At 46.4% G+C, this 25,040-nt stretch overlaps 1 protein-coding gene across 7 annotated transcripts in view; it reads left to right on the top strand.

Annotated features, from left to right (window-relative positions):
- The first annotated feature begins 421 nt into the window (after positions 1-421).
- Positions 422-25,040, top strand: part of POU2F1 (POU class 2 homeobox 1) — a 252,484-nt gene continuing 227,865 nt past the window's right edge. For 6 of the 7 annotated variants that reach the window (XR_012646068.1, XR_012646069.1, XM_074998134.1 and 3 more), the window contains exon 1: positions 422-488. Coding sequence is in view for 4 of the 7 variants with exons in the window: in XM_074998134.1 (XP_074854235.1) it covers positions 428-488 (61 nt within the window). In the remaining 3 variants the exon portion in view is untranslated. The remainder of the gene's footprint in view (positions 489-25,040) is intronic. The other variant, XM_074998148.1, reaches the window with a different exon arrangement.

Raw genomic sequence — 25,040 nt, forward strand, 5'->3', positions numbered from 1 at the left:
ACACCAGGAGCAACTAACCCAGCACGCTCCGCAGCCGTCACTCGCAATGCGCATGCACGCGCACCCGATGCGGAGGGGGGGGGGGGGGGCAACAAAAAAAAGGTGGCGCGCGTGCTAGTCGAGGCCGTTTACATATTAACGAAGGCTAGGGCAGAGGTGAATGGCAAGGGGATGTGGGGCATGCGCAGAAAAGCCGGCACGGTAAACGAGGAGTCGGGGAATGAGAGCAAAGGCGGGCGACGCAAGCGCGAAGCGCTCACCCTTGAGGGGGGGCAGGGTGCGCATGCGCAGTGGCCCATGTGCTGGCGCGAAGGCGGGGTAGAAGGGGAGGGGAGATAGCGCCTGCGCGAGTCGGGGCGGGGGCAGCAGGGAGCGAGCGAGCGAGGGAGGGTTTATCGGGCGGCCGATTTTGGTTAAAATATTCAAAATGGCGGACGGAGGAGCAGCGAGTCAAGATGAGAGTTCGGCGGCGGCGGTGGCGGCGGCAGGTAATCATTACTGCGTTTTACATATTCATATTCATACTCGCGCGCGCGGCCCCCCCCGCCGCCCGCCCGCCCCGCTTAGCATAATTTATTAGTACTCCGGATTATTATAATTAACGGCACAGGGGGAGCGGGGGCAGCGGCAGCTTCCCCGTGCGGGAGACACACACACGGGCGCGGGGGGCAAGGGGGAGCCTCCCCGCCCCCGAACCCGGCCGGAGGCCGCCGGGCTGGGCCAGCAGCGCCCGCACGCCCACAATAAAGCCGCTTTACATATTCATGGTGGAGCGGGCCCGGCTCGGGCAGGGAGCTGGGGGGCAGAGCCCGGAGCTATGGGGCGAGCACCCTGCAGCCCCACGGGAGCTGCCCCCCAGCTTTTGCTTCAGGGAGCCCGGCTGGAGCGCGGGATTTGGATGGGGGCGGGCTTGGGCTTCTCTGGTCCACTCCCCCCCCCCCCCCGTGGTAGCTTATTTCCCCAGAGCCAGAGGCCTGCCTGTGGAGGGGGTCTGGGGTGTGTAGGGCGGGAGGGCTGGCTGGCGGGGTGCTTTTGGCGGGGGTCTTCTCCCCTTCCCCCAGAAAAAGTGTTTCAACTCCGCTCGGTTTTTCTTAGGGAGGTGCACCCCTGGTGGCGAGGGGCTGCGGGGGGCTCTGTTACCCAAGGGGATGGGCTGCCCTGACGTCTCCCCCTTCTCCTCGCTTCCCTGGCAGCGAGGGAGGCCTAGCCGAGTAGTGGGAGCGCCCCGGGAAAAGTCCCCTGGGGGGTCTCTAACTGCCAGGCTCTGAGAGGCCCCCCAGTGAGGGGCGGGTGGGGTGGCAATCTGCTTGCCAAGGGTGAGGGGCCGGGCTCCCTCTCCCTCTCTCTCTCGGTCTCATTTGAATAATGTCTAATTCGGGGAGGTTTATATTATTGAAATGGCTGCCTGGCTTTCCCCGCCTCTCATGTTTAGTAATTCAGACTTTTAATAACAGCCACTCAGAGCCCAAAGCCGTGTTTATATTTTACATTCGCCCCATGTGCTTTTGTGGTTCAATATGATTCTTCTTTCTTGCTCTCTCGGTTTTTTTACATTTTCTTGGCAACTCACAGGGCCCAGAGATCAAACCCAGGCTGTGTGGGGAGGGGATGGGGTGGAGGAAGAGCTAGGCCCTGGTTCATCTAGCAGACGCCTAGGCCTCACTCTCTGCCGCTTGATTTATTTACTAATAACCAAAATGACCCCCCCCACCCCACCCCCACCAGCAAAAAAACAAAACCCTCCTGGGGCTTGTGCAGCATCAGAACTGCTTACAGTTTCATGCACACACTTATGTCTTTTAAATAAGGGGCTTATTTTAATTTATACCAACAAGATTGTAAAGCTGCCCTTTTCATAACTGCTTTTCAGTGAGTATTGAGCATTTTTTCATCCCTTTGTCCCGATTCACCTAAAAAAGAGTTGTTTTGAATTTACATTTCTTGAGGCTGTGAGAACACTTTCAAAAACTAAAAAGCTCTCCTACTTCCAAATACAAACTAGATTTAATATGTAGAAGCTAATCTTGAATTTGTAGTTTAGATCAAGCATTAAATAAAATAAATCTCTCCATGTTTAAGGATGCTGTATAATGGGACTGCTTTTGTCAGTGTCCCTGGCCTCCTGAGTTATTTTGAATTTATATTTGACAGTACAAAAAATAAATAAAAACAAGATAAGTTTTCTGTATATGACTGAACGAAAATAGAAAAAGATTTCCCCCTTTAAATTGTCAGGGCTATTTATGTTTTAGTGAGACACCAGGCGACTTATGGACAAGCAAAATGGACTCCTTTTTCAAGGGAGGTAATGGAGTCATTTTATTTTAATGTAGCATTAGAGTTGATAAAACTGTGTTGTTTCTCATGGGTGGTGGTATAGCTTTATCAGGTGAGTCTGTAAACATCTTTAAAGCATGGTTAAGAAGAGCTCATGTCCTTGTGTAGTCCCTATGTTTTGTAGCATTTGCTTTGAAGGTTAATTTGTTACAGAATACAGATGTCAGTTAATGAAAAGCATTTTAATTTTAAAATGACCGGTTTCACTACTTATTTTTCCCCCACCCCCGTGGTAAAGATGGGCCTTGAATACTGCAAGAAAAGGTCTGTGGTGGCTATAATGAGACTGTTCAGGTGACTGACTGCTTCACAGACCAGCAGCATGAGGTTGGCTGGACAAAAAGCAGTAATATAATTTCATGCCTTAAATAGCATATGTTTTTGCACTCGCTTCGCAAGATGTGGTCAAGCTGATGATGTCACCGGCCAGAGGACAAGGTGCAGTTAATTTGATTTATTGACCTGCGGTGAGGTGTACCCGTGCAACCTTCTCATAGAGAAACCATTTATCTGAAGACCGTTTCCTTTATAGCAGCAATTTAACCACTCCCCTCCCCCAACTGCAATTTCTATCAGAGTATTTTCTGTGGATTTTGAGAGATGTTCAGTTTTTGGTACCCATCTCTGGCAAGTAGATGTTTGATAAACTTGAAGCTTTATCCTCCTCTTTCCACATGATGGAAGAGGCAAGGAATTTTTTTTCCTCTTATCGCTCCTCAGTTTTCTGATTTTCAGTGGCAGTCGAGTGAAACAGATAGGATTCTTGACAGTTTCACCTACCAAGAGGGCTCTGTCACCAGTGAAAGTGATCAAAGACTTGTTAATTGTACTTTGCTGGTTAGGAAAGTTGTGAAGAAGTGGCAGTCGCTGCTGCTGCTCCTCTATGCAGACTCAGGGTGACAACACTATTGGTTCACATTTTGAAGGTTATATTTCCAGTTATAAAAGGTAGACGCTTACTGGCTTTAAATGAAAGGAAAAATCTTTTCGGCTCCTATCATCTTCAGTGAAAGCTTTCCTTTTGCCATGATGGAATGGATTTTTTTTTCGGTTTTGTTTTTTTGAGAAAAACCTTTTATGTGCTTCTAATTCAAGCAAATCTGAAGTCTTCAGGAAGTAAATGTTTAAATTCTGATACTTTCTTTGTTTTTGTTACTCCTTAACTTTGGGGGTGGGGGAAAATTGGTGCATTTTTCAAATCAGTTCTCTGAGTATTAAACCAGTTGTAGAACAAATTATTCTGTGCTAGTTCTGTAGGACTGTACCAGAGTACCACATAAACACAGTAGTATAGTACCTGCTTGTAGTCAAGATCCTGATTATTGATGACTACTTTTAGAAAATGAGATTTTGAAGCATTTTCATCACTTGGAGCACAATAGTCCAATCAGAATTGATGCTGTTGCATTTAAACAGAGTAGCCCATTCTAGTGGCAGTTCATATCTGGCACAAGTTTAAATGTGCAGAAAAGCTTAATGGAGTAGGGTGTGTGCATTTTAATTTTTGTTATAATCTATCATAGCTTTCCTCTTAAAGAACTAGAATATTCTTCTTTCTTTCCATAGGTCTTTCATTCTTCCTTGATCTCCCCCCACCCAATTTTGTGAAAAATATGTAGTAATTAGTCAGTGGGCTGACCTTTACACACACAGCCATGACAAAATTTGGCATGCTCAGTGGAGTATGACTTAGTTGAGGAGTGTGCGAGAAGTAATTTTTCACTCAGTTTTACAAGTCCTGATTCTTTTGTGAATTTGAAGGACCTTAAAAATAATTTTTACTACTTAACACGCAAACTTAATGTTTTTAATTTTTGTTACATGCTACGGTAGTTTATTCCGCAACCTAAAAATCACTCTGCATCAGTGTGCATTTTTAACATTTCAGCCACCAATTATGTATACTCAATTACTTGACCATACCTAAAATTGTATATTGTCTTGTGAGAGGCAGGCCCCAATCCTAGTCCTTTTAGATGACAAAGGTTTATATGAGGTGCATATTTCTACTCTGAGTGCCGTTTACACTGTTAATGAAAACAAGATGGAATATTTAAGTAAAATTAAGCTTAAATTGATTTTTCAAATTTGATATTACTTGCTCTTTGTACAGACTTATTATCCTGTCAATGAGGGACTCTTATGTCTTTGGGTAGACTGAACAGTACTGGATGCTTGTACTGCAGAGATTCTCTTCTGCATTAACAATCTTTCCCACCATGTTCCTATTGTGATGTGTTGCAGCACATTGCAGCCCAAGTGTGGGCTTGCATTGCATTGAGTACGGCAGTAGAAATGGGAAGGGAATCACAAATTTAATTTTGTCCTGTAATCTTTCACTGTATGTTCATGAATTAGTTATACTTCACTTGGAACTTGTCTCAATTCCCACAGCTGCTAATTAAAGGAGGTTCTGTAAATGTGACTGTTTTTTCCTTTTTACACATGGGTGCATTAACTTTATGAAGCTTTGAGTATAAAAGCTGCACAAGCTCTCTTACACTTGTTCATTTCTGTTCTTCGAAAGAAAATGCTTAACATTTCTATGTGAATTCCTTTCCCTGTCTTTAGCAGGCTGCACAACTGACTATCAGAACTGTTGTCAGCTAATGTCTAAATTTTCAGATTATTTTTAAGTAGGTCTTCATCAGCATACTACAATTCCTTGTGGGAAAGAGGATATTAATTAATTGCTAATAGCTATTTGTATTAGTGAATTTGACTGAGGTGACTAGGCAGAACTGTTTAGTGATTAAGCATTAGGGTGGACTCAGGAATTCCAGAGTTCCATTCCGCTGAGTTGACATGCTGTGACCTTAGGCTGTATCTGTAAAATGGGGATAATAAATACTAGCCTCACAGGGTGTTGTGGAGACAGGTAGGAGATAATTAGTTAAAGTTTAGTATAATGATTTCAAGAGTGAAGTATGTAAGTACCACATTTTATTGCTAGGTGTTTGTAGCTGAGTTTTTGCCTTTTTGCTTGAAGGGAGATCATCAAATTAGAAATAACATTGCAGCATGTAGATTTTTTGGCCTTTTTAATATTTTAGTCCTCCCCTAAGATATAAAAATCTGAGAAGTTTAAAAAAATCATACTGTTTTTCAGTTTGTTTACTTTGCGTATCTGACTACATTTTTCTGTTCTGCTTTGCTGTTTTCCTCTGTATTTTCAGTTATTTATACAGTTAAGTTATATATACACTAAACTCTTTCCATAAAAAGTATCACCATTAATATACCATCTGTGCACTTCTATCAATAGTATGAATAAGGTGCTGGTGGCTGTCAGGATTTTTAACTACAGGGTAATGTGTAGACTTGCTTTAGGTAGGGTCAGACAAAACAAGTGTTCAAGCTTTAGTTAATGACTGGTTACACCACAGCAAAAGAATTAAGTGAGACTGCAAAAAAAATACAGATTGGCAGGGGGACTTAGGTGTAGTTCGTATCAATTTCTTTAACATTAGCTAGATTTCCAGATTGTTTATTGCCTCACCATTTGTTCCTCTACTTTTTTTCTTTTTGAAAATAAGATGTAATCTACTAATTTATGCCTGACCATGCTAATGCAAAATAGTAGGTTTGTAAAACTTAGATTTTTGTTGAGGTGTGGAGCATGTAAGAATGGTGGAAATTACTCAGTCATCTCATGAATTAGTCATTTCTGTATTATTACTTAATCATCTCTTGAATAAGAAATGTGATTTCATCTTATTCCAGGAATCCAATTGCAGAGGTGCCTTTTAGTTACAATTCTGTTTCTTACCCTGCTGATCTTTACCTCCAGTAAAGGTATCATTTTCATTTTAATTCCTCTATTTCAGATGGCAGTGTGAAACTACAGGAAAATACTTGAATTCTTTTTTAAAGATTTTTTTTTTTGGTCGGGGGGGCATGGAAAGCTACCTGAGGAGAATCACATTATCTTGGTAGTACCAGCAGCCAACGTCAATGGAAATACTGCCGTGACTAGCACCTCCTCACACCTTCTACTTCTGTATTTCCTTATTTTCTACAATTGCTCTTCTCCTGATCTGAAAAGAAGGCTAGATCATTTTTAAAATATGGACTAGTTTGTGGTGCATGTTATTTCAAGGCCAGTATAAAATTCACTAAAATAGAGCTATAGTGCACTACTTCAACATGAATAGCTATTTGAGTAGCTCAAGGGAATATAAATGAGCAAATGGAACATACACAGTATTTCTGGTTATGTTGAATACTGAAGTTTGGATCTCAACTATTATTGACTTGTTATCACACTTCAGAGAGTGTTTGTTTTAGACAACTTGTGATGAGAAATCTTGAAATTCTGAGTTTTTAGGCCCATCTTTCAAGATTCTTCAAAATCTAGGCTCTTGGGTATGAAACAGTAAGTAGGGAGCCAGGAGCTTCTGAGTTCCATTCCCTTCATCATTTGGCTTTATGGCTTTTGACATATCAGTTAGGTTAAATATAATATACTAGCTCTTTAAAACAATAACAACCTTCCACCCCACCACCACGCAAACTCCCGATTTCAGTACTGTTTGCAGCTCCACCTGTATTATAGTGGGTGTGCTAGGGCAAACAAAATTCCAGCAGTTGATGTATTAACCACATATGAGATTCTGCCAAGAGGAGGTGGCAGTGAAGTTGATATTTTGGAGGAGGCATCTCTGCACTCAGCTAGAGGGGGCAACAGCATAAGGAACTTGAAGTCTCTGCTGTTTGCACCAAACTGGGTGTGATCAGTTTTGAAAAAATATACGTCCAAGTTTCCCCAGCTCAGATGAATTTTTCGAATCATGTTTTCCTGACTTTTAAACGCACACAAATAGGAGCAGCATGCTATGATGGTAAAGGCATTATAGGTTGCGCACATGAACACTGAACATTCTGAAACTGGACAACAAATTCTGTTCTGTTTAGGCTCTTATACTGCACTTATTACTGTAATATCTGAGCATGCTCCAATAGTGCATTAAATAGTATGGTGCACAATTCTCATGTTCGTGTCCCCCTCTCCCCAGGAATGCAGTGTAATATTTTGTTTTGGTAGGGTTTTTGAAATACATATGGTTTGTTAGAGAATATGAGGTCAAGGAAACGTGCCTTTCACTTGAAGCAGAAGGTTGCATTTCCCACTTACGCCTTCACTTCCAGCCAGTTTCCAGTGCTCTGTAGGCACTGTGTACAGGTTCTGAGATGTCAGTCTTGGTCTTTTGCTGCCTGTTGCTTCTGTGCTGTATATTGAGGTCCAAGGAAGAAGACATCCCTCCCTGCTCATCTCCAACTCCATCAAAGAATTGCAAGGTTACCCCTCCCCTACCAGCCACTTATTTACCCTGAAAATAGGTTACAGGGGTGGGTGCTCCATTTCCTGCTTGGAAAAGTCTCCATCCCAATTAAGAGGTAGTTATGTGGGAGAGGGGGAAATGATGCAACCACTTTTGCTGCGTGTCTCTGTTTGAAAGGGACTCAGGGTAGAGACTCCACATCAGTGATGGCCAGCCTAGACTAGTGAATGGGCTGCATGAGTGGCCCTTCTCCAACTCAGTGGGCTGCAAGATTGTTTTAACCAAGATGGTATCCAAGTGTAGGGTAGTTTAGCTAACTACACTTGTGTATGTAGAATTTGTGGAGTGGGTTGATTGCATGCAACGTTGACTGTGAGAGCCATACGCTACCTCTACAGCCAGTCAGCACACATCTCATGTGTCCTTGCTTTACGTGCATGTTACTTGAGTAATACTGCTAGGGAAAGACTGCGTGAATGGAACCAAGCACTGTCTGGACACCCTGCGCTTGGGCAACAGTAAATAAAATGTTTTGCAGGCCACGCATATAACCCTGATGGGCCAGAGGTTGCCTAACACTGCTCCAGGTAACTGCTACATCCAGCTCTATGAAAAGGCCCTGTGGGTTTTTAAGTATGGTCTAAAATTTTGATACAATATAGGGTGTCAGCAAGGCTTAGCACAGTTCTAGAACACAAATGTTTGAAGCTGCTTCCTCTTCTAATTGTGAAGATAACCTTGATATTGTAAAAAAATGCACTTCTTTGAGTCTGTAGATAGACTAAAATGATACTAGCCCAGAGAAGTGAGTGCTCTTTAATATGATGTTTAATTGAAGTTTTAGTATGCCATATTGTGGGAACCAAATACCATATAGTAGTGCCATTGTAGTTGGGGCTGAACTGTGTTCTGGAATTGTAATAAATCCCTGCTAAAGTCCAATCTCATGACTCTGTTTGGGAATTTAATATATGATTTGTCCTGCCATGTAGGAGAATAACAGCGTTGTCATGTCCTTCACATGATAGTTAAATCTGCAGGTAAGGCCTAGCTCTGGGTCTTGCAGCATGGTTTAATGTAAATATTTTTGCATTAAGGCAGGGGTGGCCAACCGGAGACTGAGCCAAAATAGTTATGGATAGAGTGCAAAGAGCCACATATTATATATTTATTTTTGTCTGTCTATATTATACATTATTTTTATTTGTCTGTATATAGATATATATTAACATATAATAAGTGGCTCAATCCCCTACCGCTTCCCCAGAGCCAGGCACCCCCAGCCTCCCTGCTCTAACCCTTCCGCCATCGCCAGATACCCCAGCCCCCAACTGTAACACTGTCCCATACCCCTCTCCCAGTGTCAGGCACCCCCTAGTGTCCCCCCATCCCAACTGAAAGTCTGGAAATCACTGGAGCCACTGCCACAGCCAGGTGCTGGAGCAATTGTGCAGAGGGGCTGAAAGCAGTTCAGGTGTGTGGCTCCAAGCAGGAGCTGCATTTCATTGAGCAAAGAGCCGTGGGGTGGCCATCTTTGCACTAAAGCTTATTGAATGTAGGTCTTGGTAAATGTTACATAAATAATTTTTTTCTGCCTGTGAACATAAGTTTTGAATACAGTAAACCCTTGATTTAATGGACTAATGGGGAGAGGGGTGTCCACTATTCCCGAAAGTCCCTTAAACTGAGGGTTTACTGCCTGCTTACCCCTGTCCCCCCCCGCAAAAAAAAAAAAAAAAAAGACTGGGGACTCACTAGAGCTGCCACTGCTGGAGGAGCTGCCAGACACCACCCTGTGGCTGGAAGGATCTTGCTGTGTTGCTGGAGCTGACCTGCTGCTCATGATTGGAAGGGCCGTTGGAGCCACCATGCGCTCCTCCAACCAGGAGGCGGGGGGCATGTACGTAGGCAAATGGCACTTGTGTATGCGCCCCATCCCTGGTGGGTTGAGCGTGTGGCAGTTATGGCAGAGGAGGCTGTGGCGGCTTCTACAGGCTTCAGCAGTGATAAGTCCATTAACTTTTTTTGGGGGGGAGGCAGGGTTTAGAGTTTTACAGACCCCAATTTAGTGGTCTTCAGGAATGTTTGCCCCCCCCCCCCCCCGACAGTTGCTCCCAGAGTCCATAAAATTAAGGGTTACTGTAGTTATGAGCAAAACAAAAAAACAGTCAGGTAGCACTTTAAAGAGTAACAAAATAATTTATTAGGTGAGCGTTCATGGGACAGACCCACTTCTTCAGACCATAACCATACCAGAACAGACTCAATATTTAAGGCACAGAGAACCAAAAATAGTGAGCAAATCAGAGAATAGAGGGGTTGTGGGGTGGTGTGTGTGTGTGTGTGTGAAGAATTAGATTAAGCCAAGTATGCAAACGAGCCTCTATAATGACCCAGAAAATTCCCATCCTGGTTCAAACCACAAAACAGACATAAAAACACTCCTGATCCACAAACCAGTCAGCCAGTATTTTAATAGAATGGGCCGTTCTGTTAATGACTTGAAAGTTTGTGTCTTACTGAAGAGGAATTTTCGCAACACTCTTGAAAGAGAGGCTTCTGAACTCTCTCTCTTTTCAAATTCAACACATTAACACATGGTTTGAACCAGGATGAGAATTTTCTGGGTCATTATAGGAGCTCGTTTGCATACTTGGCTTAATCTAATTCTTGACTCCCCCTGCCCCCCCTTCTGCTCCTCTACTCTGATTTGCTCACCTTGATATTTTTTTTTCTGATTTGTCTACCTTGATTACTATTTTTGGTTCCCTGTGCCTTAAATATTGAGTCTGTTCTGGTATGACTGTGGTCTGAAGTGGGTCTGTCCCACGAAAGCTCAACTAATAAATTATTTTGTTAGTCTTTAAAGTGCTACTTGACTGCTTTTTTTGTTTTGATAGTATATAGACTAGCACAGCTTTCTCTCTGTTACTAGTTATGAGCAGTGTACTCTATAGCAACAAAGGGAATTAGCTTGATGAAACGCAGAATGACCTCTCTTGTTTTACAGCTTTTAGAAGGGTAATCTTTCAGTGGTGAAGTTTTTGATTAGTGTCATAAGCCTGACCTTCAATCAATAAACCTTTTCTGACTTGGTCAGACCTAACCAATCTGTTTGAAACTTCTTGTGTGTGATCCTCAGTGTTAAAAATCAAGGGAAACATCTAAGCTATTTTACCTGCTCAGAAAAAAAATCAGTTTTTTTTGGAGTGATATGTGGAAAATGACTTGTTTTACATACTTGTTTTACATACCAATCTGAGGGTTTGTTTTAAAGTAGTGTTTTAGGAAGTTTTAGTGGTAAGTTTCTGCTATTTATCAGGCCCTAATAAATTCATGGTTGTAAAGAACATGTCATGGATGCTGCATGAGTAAGGTGTGGTGTCTCCCTTTTATTCTACACAGTTGCAGACCACAACGAGGGGTGTGTGGTTTTTTGTTTTGTTTTTTTTTTTTTTAATTTGCAACTCACTTGTGCCCCCCAATTAACTTTTCTGTGAATCAGTGGCCTCCAGCTCAAAAAACGTTCTCCAGCTCTGCTTTACTGTTTGACTCAGACCTCTGGCTTTTTATATGGTCCACAAAGTTGAACACAGTTGCAATGTCTGAAAAAGGTGTAATACAGGGTGCAGAGAGGTAGATTTAATTGGTAAATAGCCTCTGGAAATCTGGACTGACCAAGGAAAAAACATTCCTGCTTCAATATTGTAACAGCTTTGGTCATGGCAATTAATGTTTGTGACTATCCGGAAATGATCCTTGGACCAACAATGTTTGGGTCACTGTGAACCACTGATGTACTAAGTCTTATATTCCTTTAGTGGATCTCAAAGCCCTTTTCTAAAAAAGACAGTGAATAAAAATATAGTGTTGCACCCTGCTAAAAATTGGTTTAAAATATTTTATTTCTGTCAAATGCAACTCTCACAATTTAAAATGCAGGTGTTACACAGGTATAGGTGATAGCCAAATAGAGAGCTTCAGTTCTGGCACATGCTAGAATATGTGAGCTTATGTGTTTAATTTTGATACACACCCTGAATTGGTTGAGCGAGTGAACACCTGAAATCTTACATTTTCATAGCTTTTCCCTTTTGGAGGCCTGTAATAATGGAGTAAGATCAACTGACACTGTGGTTGCATTATCAAGTGCGATTTTAGTTTTGTGTTTGTGAAACTAATGTTTCTTACCAGAAATAACTGTGACTAGCTCTTATTGCTAAATATCAATCAAAGACAAAAGCCTGAGTATGATTTAAAAAGACTAATTCTCATCTTTACACAAACAGATTTCAGGCCTTTGTAAATGTGAGATAGTAGGTATTTTACATGTGGCATAGTAGGTGATTGTACTTGGGAAACCAATTTTGCTGGTTGTGCATGTGAGAAATATGCTTGGACAGTTTTCATAAACTTGCATATGCAATGCATTGTGCTAGGCGCAAGTACTTTTTTGAAAACATGTCTGATATGCGAGAGACCTGACTTGGGCCACCTAAAAAGGATTTATAAGCTGTGAACCTAGAACATGTGCTATATGGGTATCATAACTTAATAGTTCACTGGTTTGAAAAGCTGGAAGAGGTTTTTTCTTGAAATTCTTACCATAATGTTGCACCCCCATAACCTTTATGGTAATAGTTTTTGAATATGAATATGCCTAACTTGAATATGCTTTATGCAAAAAGTGGCATGAAACCTGTCAATGAAGAGTTTGTAATCCACTGAATTTTTATATCCTATTTGTGTGCATATCTCATACCTGTTTTTGAAGTTAGAAACATGTAACACAAAGCTGTTAATATATCTATGTGAAGACCATTAGAAGTACTCCAAGCAATGGCCTGGTGCCCATGACAATGATTTATAGTAGTTTTCTTTCTGTAAACCTGGACTGTGGTTGGTCCTGCTGAGACATGTAAACAGGACACTGCCTAGCTTGGTGAGGAAAAGATAACTGACGTTTGGGCAAGAAATTTCCTATAATGAGTGTATTAAGCCTAGCTGGCATCACAGAACACTACAACTGGAAGGGATCGCAAGAGGTCGTTGAGTCCAGTTCCCTGCCCTCTTGGCAGGACCAAACGCCATCTAGACCATCCCTGATAGTTGTCTATCAAAGCAGCTCTTAAAAATCTCCAGTGATGGAGATTCCACAACCTCCCTAGGTCATTTATTCCAGTGTTTACCCACCCTGACAATTAGGAGGCTTTTCCTAATGTCTAGTCTAAACCTCCCTTGTTCAGTTTAAGCTCATTGCTCCTTGTCCTGTGCTCAGAGGCTAAGGAGAACAAATTTTCTACCTCCTCCTTTTAATCCTCTTTAAGGTACTTGAAAACCGCTATCATGTCCCCTCTAAGTCTTCTGTTTCCTAAATTAAACAACCCCAGTTCTTTTATTTAGCTTAGTATCTTATTTTGATCTGTTTATCACTTGTAACCACTTAAATCCTACCTTTTATATTTAATAAAATAACTTGTGTATTATTAAACCCAGTATAAATAATGGTTCTCTGCAGATATATCTGGGCTTCTGGTCCTGTTGGGGTGGAGTACCTGGGTCCTGTGTCAGGTCCCTGTGACTGAGCCTTCCCAGAGCTGAGCTGTTGTCCAAGACTCTGTGGCTCTACTGTGGCCTGTGACTCCAACTCTCCGCCTTTGCTTGGTGGGACATCAGAGGTTCTAGCTCAGTAGTGCAGGGTGGTGAGGTGCCCCATAGGGCAGATAGGTAGGCTCATGGTATGATCAGCCCACCAAGTGACAGGCTCAAGGGGTTCTCTGTGACTCAACCCATCACACATGCATCTGAGATTCAAGTCTTATACTTTATTTTTGAAAATATGACTGTGTTGATGACCTTAGGAGCAAAGTGTGAGTACAAACATCCTTTTTTCTATTTTTAATAAAGCTGAGCAGGTGCACTCTTCAAAATACTTCCACTTTAGAAAAAACTTGAATTTTTCATTAGACCATTTTCCATTGTACAACGGATGTGTATGTACACTTCAGTAGGCTTTTTATATAAAACGGAGCATTTAAAAGGCATTTCACACTGGGCAAATGAAATAGGAGCTACACAAAAGGCAATTTGCCTTCCGTAACATCCTATGTGTTCCTTGTTTTGTTGAGGATTTGTGTCTTGAATAAGAACATTTCCTCCTTTGCAGCCCAACTACTTCTTGATTCTGCAGTGAAAGCATTATATTGGGTTTGATATTATTAGTTATGGAGAAGAGTGTGATGTCACAAATTCAGTATTACGACTTCACTGCAGGAACAAATATCGATAGGCTTTTCTGCTGAGTTGTAACCAATCAGGCTAGGGTTCCCCAGAAATGAGGCTGCACCCAGAAGACGAGTGCTATATTTGGTTTATTGAAAGCGTGACAACCGCGACGGGAGCCCCGGAAACGCCACAGTCACCAGTGGGGGAAAACCCGACACATCAGAGCTTCGCTCGGGGGAGAGGCTCTGTAACAGGCCTCCTAACACTAACTAATAAAGCTTAAACTCATTTACGTAAAATTGCTTAAAATTGCCTATGCGCTACTCTTACTATTTCTTGTGGCCTACTGCCAGCGTAGCCTTGAAGTTTCGGCGATCGTACTTTGTTTTGCAGCTGTTCGCCTTGGCAGGATACTTGTTTTGCAGCTTTTCACCTTGCATAGACTGGTCTGTTTGGAATTCTCCTGAGGGTTCACAGAGGGGTCAGATTGCACTCTTGACCGTCACAATGTCTTCTTGCACCCTACACTCCTCCCCGCGACCCCTTCGTGAATCCCGAGGCTAGTAGTAATCGAGTGACGTGGTTGACGCTCTTCTGGCAACACAGCGTGCACCTGTGGAACAGACTTGACAACAGCATATGAGACTGATGTACCCAGCGCAGAGGCATAAGAGCCCAAGGAATAGGATTTGCACCAAATGGGCTGCCCAGCCCCGCAGTGAGCCTAACCAGGACCAAAGCCAGTTAGTTTCCTGGCTTTGTTGGATGCCCTGAGCCAGGGCTTCCAAATGATTTAAATTGGTCTCCACCATGTTACTGACACCGGTGATATTGAAACAACACATACCTTCAAACGCAGAGCACTTGTGTCCATGTCGCAAAAGGAGATAATCTATAGCCATGCAGTTCTGTATCACTCTTTTGCGCACCTCCCCGAGTTCCTGATTGAGGGCCACAATGAGAATGGAGGTGAAGTTGATAGTTTTAGTGAGGGCACATGCAAGGTGGGTTATAGCATAATAGTCATGGCCCAAGATACCAGAAAAACCTCCAAAAGCAAAGATTAGGGCTGCTGCCTCTTTTTCGGCGGCCGAAGTCACCCTTGGGTCGCAAGTGGGTGGCAGGGATGGGGTTGATAGGTCACGCGCCAAACAGCGTCGGGCCCTGCATTGCGACGGATAAGGGCCACAATTCTGCCAATGGTACAAGGGCCTCTTGAGCTATTCGCGGGTACGTATGTGTGGGCCACACAGCCACATAACAAGAAACCACCCTGTTGGCAGCAAAAGGGGGTTACGGGCATACGAGACAAGCTGGGTCTGAGTACATTGTAACTCAGTGTTATTAAGGTCTACTCGGGGTCCTGATGCATTAACAAAAAGAATGCAGTGTGTAGCTCGCGTTATGTTTGCTACGCGGTACGCATAAGTGCGACTGTCTGGGGCTGCTAACACAGTCCCCATATCATAAAGATTGGCAAAGGTAGCAGTCAGAGCAAAGTTTCGCAAAAGGGTATAGTTTTGCAAGAGAGGAGGAGTAGCACTGACACCTATAAAGTATGTGTCCATTAGCTGTCCCACGGCCATACTGTGGGGCAGACAAAAGGCAGATGCACTGATGGCGGTTTGTGCCAACGTTACCCATATGTTGGAGCTGTCACTGTTACGAGGGCTCCACTCTGAGGCTGTTGCTACAGCAGTCCAGAGGTACCAGCGCCACAGCCAGGCCATGGTTACAGGGTCTGTAGCGTCAGTCTGCGGGAAGAAACACGTTGAGGATAGTCCTCTCCTTCAGGGAGGACCACAGCCATGCTTGAGCCTTCTGCTAGGATAGTAACTGCTTGTATAGCCCCCCGAGGGCGCACCACGGTGCCAGGCACTAATCAAAGGCGCACTGGCCGCTGGTGCTGAGGCACATTCTGTTTGTGCCATCATGGGCGTCACAGGGACCAGCTGGACTAGGGGTTGCCCCCCTTCCCAGACAACCAGCTGGTCAGTGTGGTTGTAACACTGTAGTTCAGCCAGTGGTGGGCCAGGGACTGACCAGTACATTGGAACCCAACTCAACCCAGGTACTCGGATACAAACAGCAAAGAGGATCTCAGGGGTACACTCAAGTTTGTCCACTCCTGCCCAGAGCTCGGCAGTGGTTGGGGGTGCTACAGTCTCCAGACTCCCAGCAAGGAGCACCACCCGGTGTCCTTCCACTTGCACCTGGCCCGGGAGTGAGGCCTGCCTGACACGTAATACAACTCCTTGCTCAGCAGCAAGGTGCAGGCACTCATAGGGAGTAGTGGGTCCAACAGCCCAGTTGTTAAGAAGGAAGACAGCACGGTGCACCACCTCGCCCCACCCTTTTAGGGTGTTCGTGGGCGTCAGTTTGCGTATTTGCTCTTTCAGAAGTCCGTTCATCCGCTCAATTAACCCACTTGCGGTGGGGGTATATGGCATGTGGAACATCCAGGTTACCCGTAGGTCGGCCGCACAGTCACGGACACGTTGGGCTGTGAAGTGTGTGCCCTGATTGCTCTGTATCGCCAGGGGCGCGCCATACCGTTCACTGAGCTGGGTGAGTGCTGTAAGTGTAGCAGCAGTGTCTGCATGCTTGCAGGGATGTACAAACAGCAGGCCAGTATAGGTATCCATGGCGGTCAGTGCATACAGCCATGAGCGCGATGGAGGTAGCGGTCCGATATAATCGATCTGCCACTCACTACAGGGCAAGTGCCCGCGGTGTATGCTTCCTGTGGCTAACGCTAGGGCTACTGGGGCCAGTTTGGTGCAGATGGTGCATTTCAGTTGGGCCGCCCAATACGCTACTGGGGGTAGGTTCTCACCCTGGGTCAGGCCGTATTGGCGGGCTGCGTGGGCGCCTCGGTGCCTTGACTCCACATGTCTGATCCACAGCTGCATTGAGTTGCGCCTCCCAAGTCGTCTGTTTGGTATGGGCGTCAACGTGCCACACCTCTGGGGCTGCTGCCGAGCAAAAGCTAAGAGTTGTTGCCATAAGTCGGCGCCCCAGAGGGGGTGATCCGCTATCTTCCATTCCTTGGCTTCCCACGTCATCGCCCAGGTGCGCAGACCCTTGTAGATTACCCAGCTGTCAGTATATATAAAGGTCTCCGCTTGCCCAGCTTCTACCGCCAGCATCGCTGCCCGCAACTCTGCCCATTGGCTTGAGTTACTTGTTCCCCAGGTAAAGGCGATTGCATCCTTATAGGGGGCATATGCTGCTGTTCGCCACTGTCTCTGTCCCGTCGGGGTGTATGTAGCGGACCCATCAGTTACCCAGATGCTTCCTCTCCTCTCCTCAGGCACAGTGTCCAACGGAGGTTCCTCTGCCACCAGTGAGGGGGCTACTGGCGGGTAGCTCATCTGTTAGCTGGGGATCATGCTGAAAAGTAATGGTTCCCAGGAGAAGGGCATGTGGAGCAGTAAGTGTGGGGGCTCCCAAGCGCATGCGCTGCTGTAAGTAGTGTTTCCACTTGAAGTGGGTAGCTGGTTGGGCCACTCCTGTATGTGCACGCTCAGAGGTATCCGTGACCCACCCCATTAAGGGGACCGGGGTCCGTACAGTAACGGGCGATGCCCGTGACCCGCTCAGTGTCCTGCAAAGCCCACATCACTGCTGGGATCTGCTTTTCCAGGGGGGTGTACCCGCTTTCGGCTCTGCAGAGGGTTCGTGACCAGAAACCGATAGGTTCTTTTCGCTGGGTTCCTGACTGCTGCCACAGACCCCAGGACACCACATCGCCGACGGTTGTTACCTCCAGTTCAAATGGCTGGCCCTGCAGCGGTTCAGTGAGGCGGGTGTGTGCCACCACCGCCTCCTTGCAGAGGTCGAAAGCTTGTTGGTGCTTCTCTGTCCAGTTCCACAGGGTGGCTTTTCACACAGGCTCCTGTAAAGGACGCATAAGAAAAGCAAGGTGCAGAATAAAAGCTCACCAGAAACCAAGAAGGCCCAAAAAGGTTTGCAACTGCTGTTTAGATGAGGGTGTGGGGAACGCTTGGATGGTATGCTGCACTTTCGGTGGAATGCATTTTTCTGTACCCATCCACAGTACACCCAAGTAGACCACACTAGTGTCTGGCCCCTGCACTTTCTTGGGGTTAATAGCCCACCCCCGTTCCTGAAAACCTGTTACGACAGTGTCTAGGGCAGCTTGAACAGTTGGTTCATCTGGTCCCAAGATCATAACGTCGTCAATGTAGTGGTAGCAGGCTGTCCAGATTAGCCTGCACTAACTGATGGCAGATCATCGGGGAGTGCTTAAAGCCCTGCGGTAACACGGTAAACGTGTACTGCTTTGTTAGCCACGTGAAGGCAAACTGCTCTTGACTCTCGGGATGAATGTCAATAGAGAAAAACGCATTGGCCAGGTCTATGACAGCATGCCACGGCAAGGCCGCCACAGTGGTGTGCTCCAGGATGGTAACCATGTCCGGAACTACAGCCGAAAGCTCCGGGGTCACCTTATTGAGTTCCCGATAGTCCACCGTCATGCGCCACAATCCATCCGGCTTCTTCACTGGCCAGATGGGGCTGTTGAAGGCACTCAGCGTGGGGCAAATAATATCCGCCTATAGCAATGCAGCAATAGTGTCACTAATCTCATGCTCTCCACCAGGAATGCGGTATTGCTTGACTGACACCTGGGTCTGGGGGACCGGCAGGCGCACAGGGTCCCATTTGGGATGTCCCCGCAGTAGGGGTTCCACAGTTCTGACTGCCCGAATGTAGCAGGGGTGCCCAAAGGCAAATAGCCCATACTGCGTATCCACACATCGGCCACTCAAGATGTCCATTCCAATGATGTATTCACCCAAAGGTGCAGCCAGCACTGTCGCTCGAAAGGGAGGGGCTTTCACCAGCATTAGGGTGGACCTCCACCACATAGGTGGTGGTCTCCGCTCCTCTGAGGCCCTGCACGACCACCACACGACCTGCAGTCTGGGTAGAATGCAGAATGGTCACCTCAGTTCCAGTGTCTAACAGAGCTAACACATGCTGCTCCCCTCCCCGGGGCCACTTTATGGTTAACGGGACAAATGGGCGCTGGTCCCCTGCTACCTGTTGCACAGCCACAGCCCGTACTGCAGGGGACCCGCTTCCCTGTCACTTCCTAGGAGGAAGGGTCCAGTCGATGGGGGCACTGGGCTGTGTCCTCCCCCCGGGTCCTGTACCTTTTTTTGGTGCCTGGGTCTCACCTGCCCTCTTGGAGGCACACTCATCCTCACTCCGCTGGGTAGGCGGCAGTTGTAACCAACATTTGTACAAGTCTGGTGTTGGTAGACCATTGATCTCCTTACGGGGGACTCCTGCCTTCAGCAAGTCCATCCACATGGTTCTCTGGGTCACTGTAACGTGCCCTTTTTCCTGTCCGGGTGCTCCTGCCCGACCACCTTTTCCTTTTGGGGCGTGGACCGCTGTAGCGCCTTTGACGGTCTCTAATTGCATCAACGTTCCAACCAAGTCACCTGTATGCCGCCATGACCACAGCCATAAGGGAGACCTTCAGCTTGGGGGGCGGGGGGGGCAAGGTGTAACAGAGTGGCCTTGATGGATTTGTGGACCCCTACATCATCTGGTCCCGTCTCTCCCCCGAGAGCCACAGCCCAAGCCATGCCCAGCTGCTGTGGTGCACTCACCCCTTCCGGGATCGTACGCCAGAGCCTCACCAGTGCTTCCAGTTCCCCCGGGGAGGGGTAGACCACGTCCACCGCCACAGTCAAACAGTGGTACAGGGACGGCAGCTCCACGGCGTTTCCCTGTGCATCGGTAAAGTCTTGCGAGTTCTGCAATGCCTGTCGGACTTGTGAATCCTGGGACAACACGCCCATCTGGCGGAGTTCCTCAAGCAGCAGCAACACAGTGTTTCCCGCGTTGTCCCACACACGCACCAGCCAGGCCAAAAGGCCTTCCCCTGGTTCCTGCTTAAAACTCTTCACCATCTCCTGCAACTCATTTGTCTTAAACGTCCGCCAGACCTCAGGCTGCAATTGGCCTCCTTCTAACCTCATCTCCCGATTGGGGCGCACCTGTGTCGGGACGGTTTGCACAGCCGCCCCGTTCACCACCACCACCTCCTCAGATGAGGAAGAGCTCCAAATGTTACCATCCCAGGTCTCAGGGTCCCAAGTGGCTAGCGCAAGGATCGCATGCACTTGGGCCGTCAACACTGGTTCTTTCCCTAGTTTCATGCGCCGCCGATTCGCCACTCTCGTCGCCAGTACCTCACAATGATGGATTAACTCTTGCGTCCTTTCAGACTGCGAGGTAGCCACCTCCTGCGCCATTGCCCGCGCATCTGCCAGATCGCGACATTCCTGCTCCTTCCCTGCCAGCGCCTTCTGCAAGTGGAGAAGCTCGTCATCCAGGGCCTGGAGGGCAGTTAGGAAAAGTCATGCTACCTCTCCCACCGCCCTTTTCTCCGTCCCTGGCTGGCGGCTCAGCCGCAGCTGATGCAACGCCCCTTCTACCTGTACCGGCGTCACACCTGCTGCCTCCCGCAACTCCAGCCAGTCTGCCGGGGCTGCCCAACAGCCCACCATCCGCGCTACTGGCCCCCATCGCTCCGTCGAGGGCCATCCTGGTATGCGCTGCAGGGCCAGCTCTGGCTTACCTGCTTCCCCCGCCTTCGACCAAAAAGGCATCGTACCTGGAGAACCCTGCTCACTGCGCCAAATGTAACCAACCAGGCTCGGGTTCCCCAGAAACGAGGCTGTACCCAGAAGACAAGTGCTATATTTGGTTTATTGAAAGCGTGACACCCGTGACGGGAGCCCCGGAAACGCCACAGTCACCAGTGGGGGGGAAACCCGACACATATGAGCTTCGCTCAGGGGAGAGGCTCTGTAACAGGCCTCCTAACACTAACTAATAAAGCTTAAACTCGTTTACATAAAATTGCTTAAAATTGCCTATGCGCTACTCTTTTTACTATCTCTTGTGGCCTACTGCCAGCGTAGCCTTGAAGTTTCGGGGATCCTACTTTGTTTTGCAGCTGTTCGCCTTGGCAGGATACTTGTTTTGCAGCTTTTCACCTTGCACAGACTGGTCTGTTTGGAATTCTCCTGAGGGTTCACAGAGGGGTCAGACTGCACTTTTGACCGTCACAATGTCTTCTCGCACCCTAGGTGAGTTTACCACCAGAATTATATCCATTTGTACATGGTTTTGTAGCTTGTATATTTTAAAGGTTTAAAACAGAAAACTTCCTCTCAGTCATCAGCCTCATTAAAAGGGAGTAAGGTTATAAAATTAAAAACGCCTCCTTTTACCTTTAAACTTCAGTCTTGCATTGTGCTCTAAATGTTAACAAGTGGGGCTGTTTCAAACCAAAGTGATGTCCAAGTAGGTTACCAGTGAGGAGAGAGAATCCTTGGTACTCCCTTCACAATTCAGGTAGATGGGGATTGTCTAAGGCATGGTTTCCCAAGCTTGGGAGGGGAGTGAAGAAATTCCGGGGGGGCATGAGGCAATCCAGCCCCCACCAGTCATTCTCACACCCAAAGAAAAAGCCGGCTCTTGCTTCCGGCGCTCAGGCCCTGCCATTTCATGTGAGCGACCCAGCACAGCCACTATAAAAAGCAGGCAGCTGGTGAAGGCCCATGTGGAGCCAGCTGCTTCCTGCAAAGGTGTGTGAGAGTGGGGTTAGATGAGGGGCTGGCGATGCTTGGCTTTGGGGGAGGGGAGGGGCTCAGGCAGGTGGCTCACAGGCTGCTGGGGTGGGTGGCCCACGGTGTTTTAAAAAAAAAAAGTGTGTTGGGGATGAGAATTTCTTAAAAATCAGAAGAGGGGTGTTGATGCAGAAAAGTTTGGGAACCACTGGTCTAAAGTGATAACTGTCCAGGTATTGTGAGGTTGTGAAAGACTTATTCCTCTGAAGAGTTTCTTCAGTACTATCTTGCCACTCCTAATTCTTCTGCTTTCTGCTTATGCAGTTCAAGAATCCTCCTAGTGCTGCTGTAACTGTTGGTACACACAGGGAATTAAACTAGTATAATTTTGCCTGTACGTTTCCTACATAGGTAAGCATTTTGCTGTTTGTCTGTCCTTTACTTCAGTTTTTCTCTGGATTATATTTTCCCTTTAACATTTGCAAGCAGTAGAGCCCGTCGTATAAAATTTGGCCACCTTACCTTGGCATCTCCTTGATGAATGACAGTTGTCACAAGAAAAGCATTTGCTAGACTTGTTCCCAATTTTTTTCAAGCCCTGGTGTAAATACAAAAGTTGTGCCATTTTTAAAAAAAAGTTTAATCTAACTAGTGCAGTCCTCTGTGCTAAATGCATCTCTCTCAGTGGTGGGCAACCTGTGGCCTGCTGGGGGTCCACCTACAGCCCATGTACCCCATGTCTGTCCCCATCCTCCATGCACCTCTGGCACACTAGGACACTGGAGCCCTACACTTTCTATTCCTCCCCCTCCATCCTGGCAGTTTTGGAGCGTCACAAATCTGCTTGAAGAGCCACAAACAGCTGATTCTCTGCACTCCACCTCTGAGAGGGAGTGGGAGGAGTGAGGATGGAGCACAAATCAGCGGATTTGTGGTGCTTCGGAAGTGCTGGAAGGGAGAGGGAAGAACAGGAAGTACAGGATTACAGTGCCGCAGTGTGTGAGTGGTGCATGGGGGTGGGAGGCAGATCGAAAGGGGGTGCGCAGCTGTTGGTGGAGCCCCAGTGGGCCATGTAGACTGCTGCAGCCCACTGAGATGGAGGCAACTCGCTCATGCAGCTCACTCACTCTTCTGTGTTGCCCATCCATCACTGCTCTATCAGTTAACAACTGGCTTATTGGTTTAACTCAATCATTGGTATTTCTGTTCACTGTGTATTGAAGGCCAGACCAAGAGGGGAGAAAATGCTTATTTCTTCTACAGCTGATCACTGCAGAATCTATCTACATAAACTGCTTTGGGGCAAACATCTCCCATTTGATGAGATTAAAACTAAATATCCTCACTGTACATGCATTAGTTCTAATCAGGAAGTAGGGGAGGAGAACTTCCAGAAGCAACCAATACTGAATCTGAGAGAGATTCTGGACAACTCGCAAATGAGATGGAAGTGAACTTAAAAGGAAAATTAGAAGATGGAAAACGTAAGGAACTGCTTCTGTTGTGACCTCCTGTTAGAGCAAATCCTTGCTTATGTTTATCTCTATTTGTCATATATGATGATATCCAGGAGAGTGTCAAATTTTGGTATGTTGTATCTGGAGATAGAACATTCTTGACTGAAGTTGCTCATGTGTGGAATGAGGCAGTATTGGTCTGCTTATAGAGAGGGTTCAAAACTCCTCTATTTGGAAATGCTTTCTTGCTAGGTGAAATGTTTTGCTTTCATAGGTATGCCCTCCCCCCTGCAAAAAAGGCCCTTTGTGTGATTGCATCAGTTTAAATGTATTTACTCCAGTGTGCTTTACACTGGTTGTGGACCTGGCATATGCTATACTGAGAGAACCACTCTTATATACTTACTTAACTCTGAGTCTACACTATTAAGGTTTCACTGGTACAGCTATATCGGTATAGGTGTAATGGCACAGCCTCCTAGTGGATTCAGTTTATACTGGCATAAAGATACCCTTTGCTGGTATAGATAAATCTCCTCTTCAAATGACATGTCTGTTGTCAAAAAGACTGTTTTGCTGGTAGAGCTGCATCTATTGGGAAGTGGTTGGGAGGAACTGACATAAGGGACATAACTATGCTGATAAAATTTTGTGGTGTAACCTTGATCACACTCTGTTAAGAAGGTGTTGATGGTTTATTATATTAGTATAGTGAAACTGGCAAAAGTTTGTAGTGTAGACTCGATCTTAAACAAGAATTGCTTCCTAGCAGATTGGAAGGATGAAGAGCAGACTCCTCCATAAAGATGATTATAATCTGTCTTCAGGTCTAATTTATGTGCTTAGTGTTTAGATATGGATATTAGGGGAAGAATGGGTGATTAAAAGTTAGTAATTTTTTATGCATCTCAGCATTATTAAAATTGAGTAAGAATTCTGTTTACTATTCAGCCCCATGAACACCAGATCTTTTTCAGTCCCCAGTAGAATTTGAGTCTGTTGCTGAGGCACTTCACAAGTCATTACAGCTGGTGAAAATGCTGAGATTATGTGAGAACTGAAAGTTATGGTCTGAGCAATACATAGTGCACGCTATTCCTTAGAACCAATAAGGAGCATGTAAAGGACCTGGACTGTTTGGAACTATAGGGAAGGCACAGAAAGAGATTTGTTGTAGGAAAATGGTAAGAGACCTTGTGCAAAGTTAGAATGTAATAGGAATTTAACAAAACACAAAGGCCGTGGCCACGCTAGCAAGGGACGTCTAAAGGGGTAATCCCGATCCCTAACTTCAAAGAGAGTTGTTTCGATATGAAGTGACTGCACACAAAACGCAGATCGATGTTGCGATCTGCAACATGGAAGAGACCCCCTCTCCTTTTGAAAGGGAGCAGCTACACAGTACAGAGCCTCCTTTTGAAAGAATGGGGCAGGAAATGGAGAGGGAAGGGTCAAATGGCTGACAAGCCCTTCCTGGAGCATGGGCCAGCCACTCCCTTAAGGGGCCCCTCCAAAACACAGACAGCCTCTGTACACATGCTGAGGACTCAGGCTGCTTGCAGCACACAAACTCCATCTGGGCACTGGTTGAGCCTTGCTCAACCCCATCACTGCAGCCCTCCATGGACCTGCAGGACATCCTGGCAGCAGTCCACCTGAGGCTCTGTGCTGCCCGCCACGTGGACGGCCTCTTGCAGGCCTTCCAACCTGATGGGGCATCCAGAGCACTCGTAGCCCCAGGCCCACTGTCGCCTCTGGCAATACCCTCCAGCAGGGACCATATCGTCCTGGAGGAGTGGGACGACAAATGGTGGCTCCGTAATTTTAGGATGACCCAGGCCACCTTCATGGAGCTGTGGAGGTGCTGGCACCAGCACTATGCCACCAGGACACCTGCATGCAGCCTGCACTCCCCCTGGAGAAAAGAGTGGCCTTGGCTGTGTGTAAGCTGGCCACTCCAGGCAGCAACTGCTCAGTCAGCCATGAATTCAGGGTGGGGAAGGTCACCATTGGGGTCATCGTCTTAGAAGTAAGTCAGCTGGGGTCATGCACCTACAATGGGGCCTAGGGAGGGTAGCTGGGTAAGAGGTTCTGGGGAGGGTGCCCCCCTACATGCTGCC

This window comes from Carettochelys insculpta, chromosome 1 (assembly GCF_033958435.1).
Source record: "Carettochelys insculpta isolate YL-2023 chromosome 1, ASM3395843v1, whole genome shotgun sequence".
NCBI lineage: Eukaryota > Metazoa > Chordata > Testudines > Carettochelyidae > Carettochelys > Carettochelys insculpta.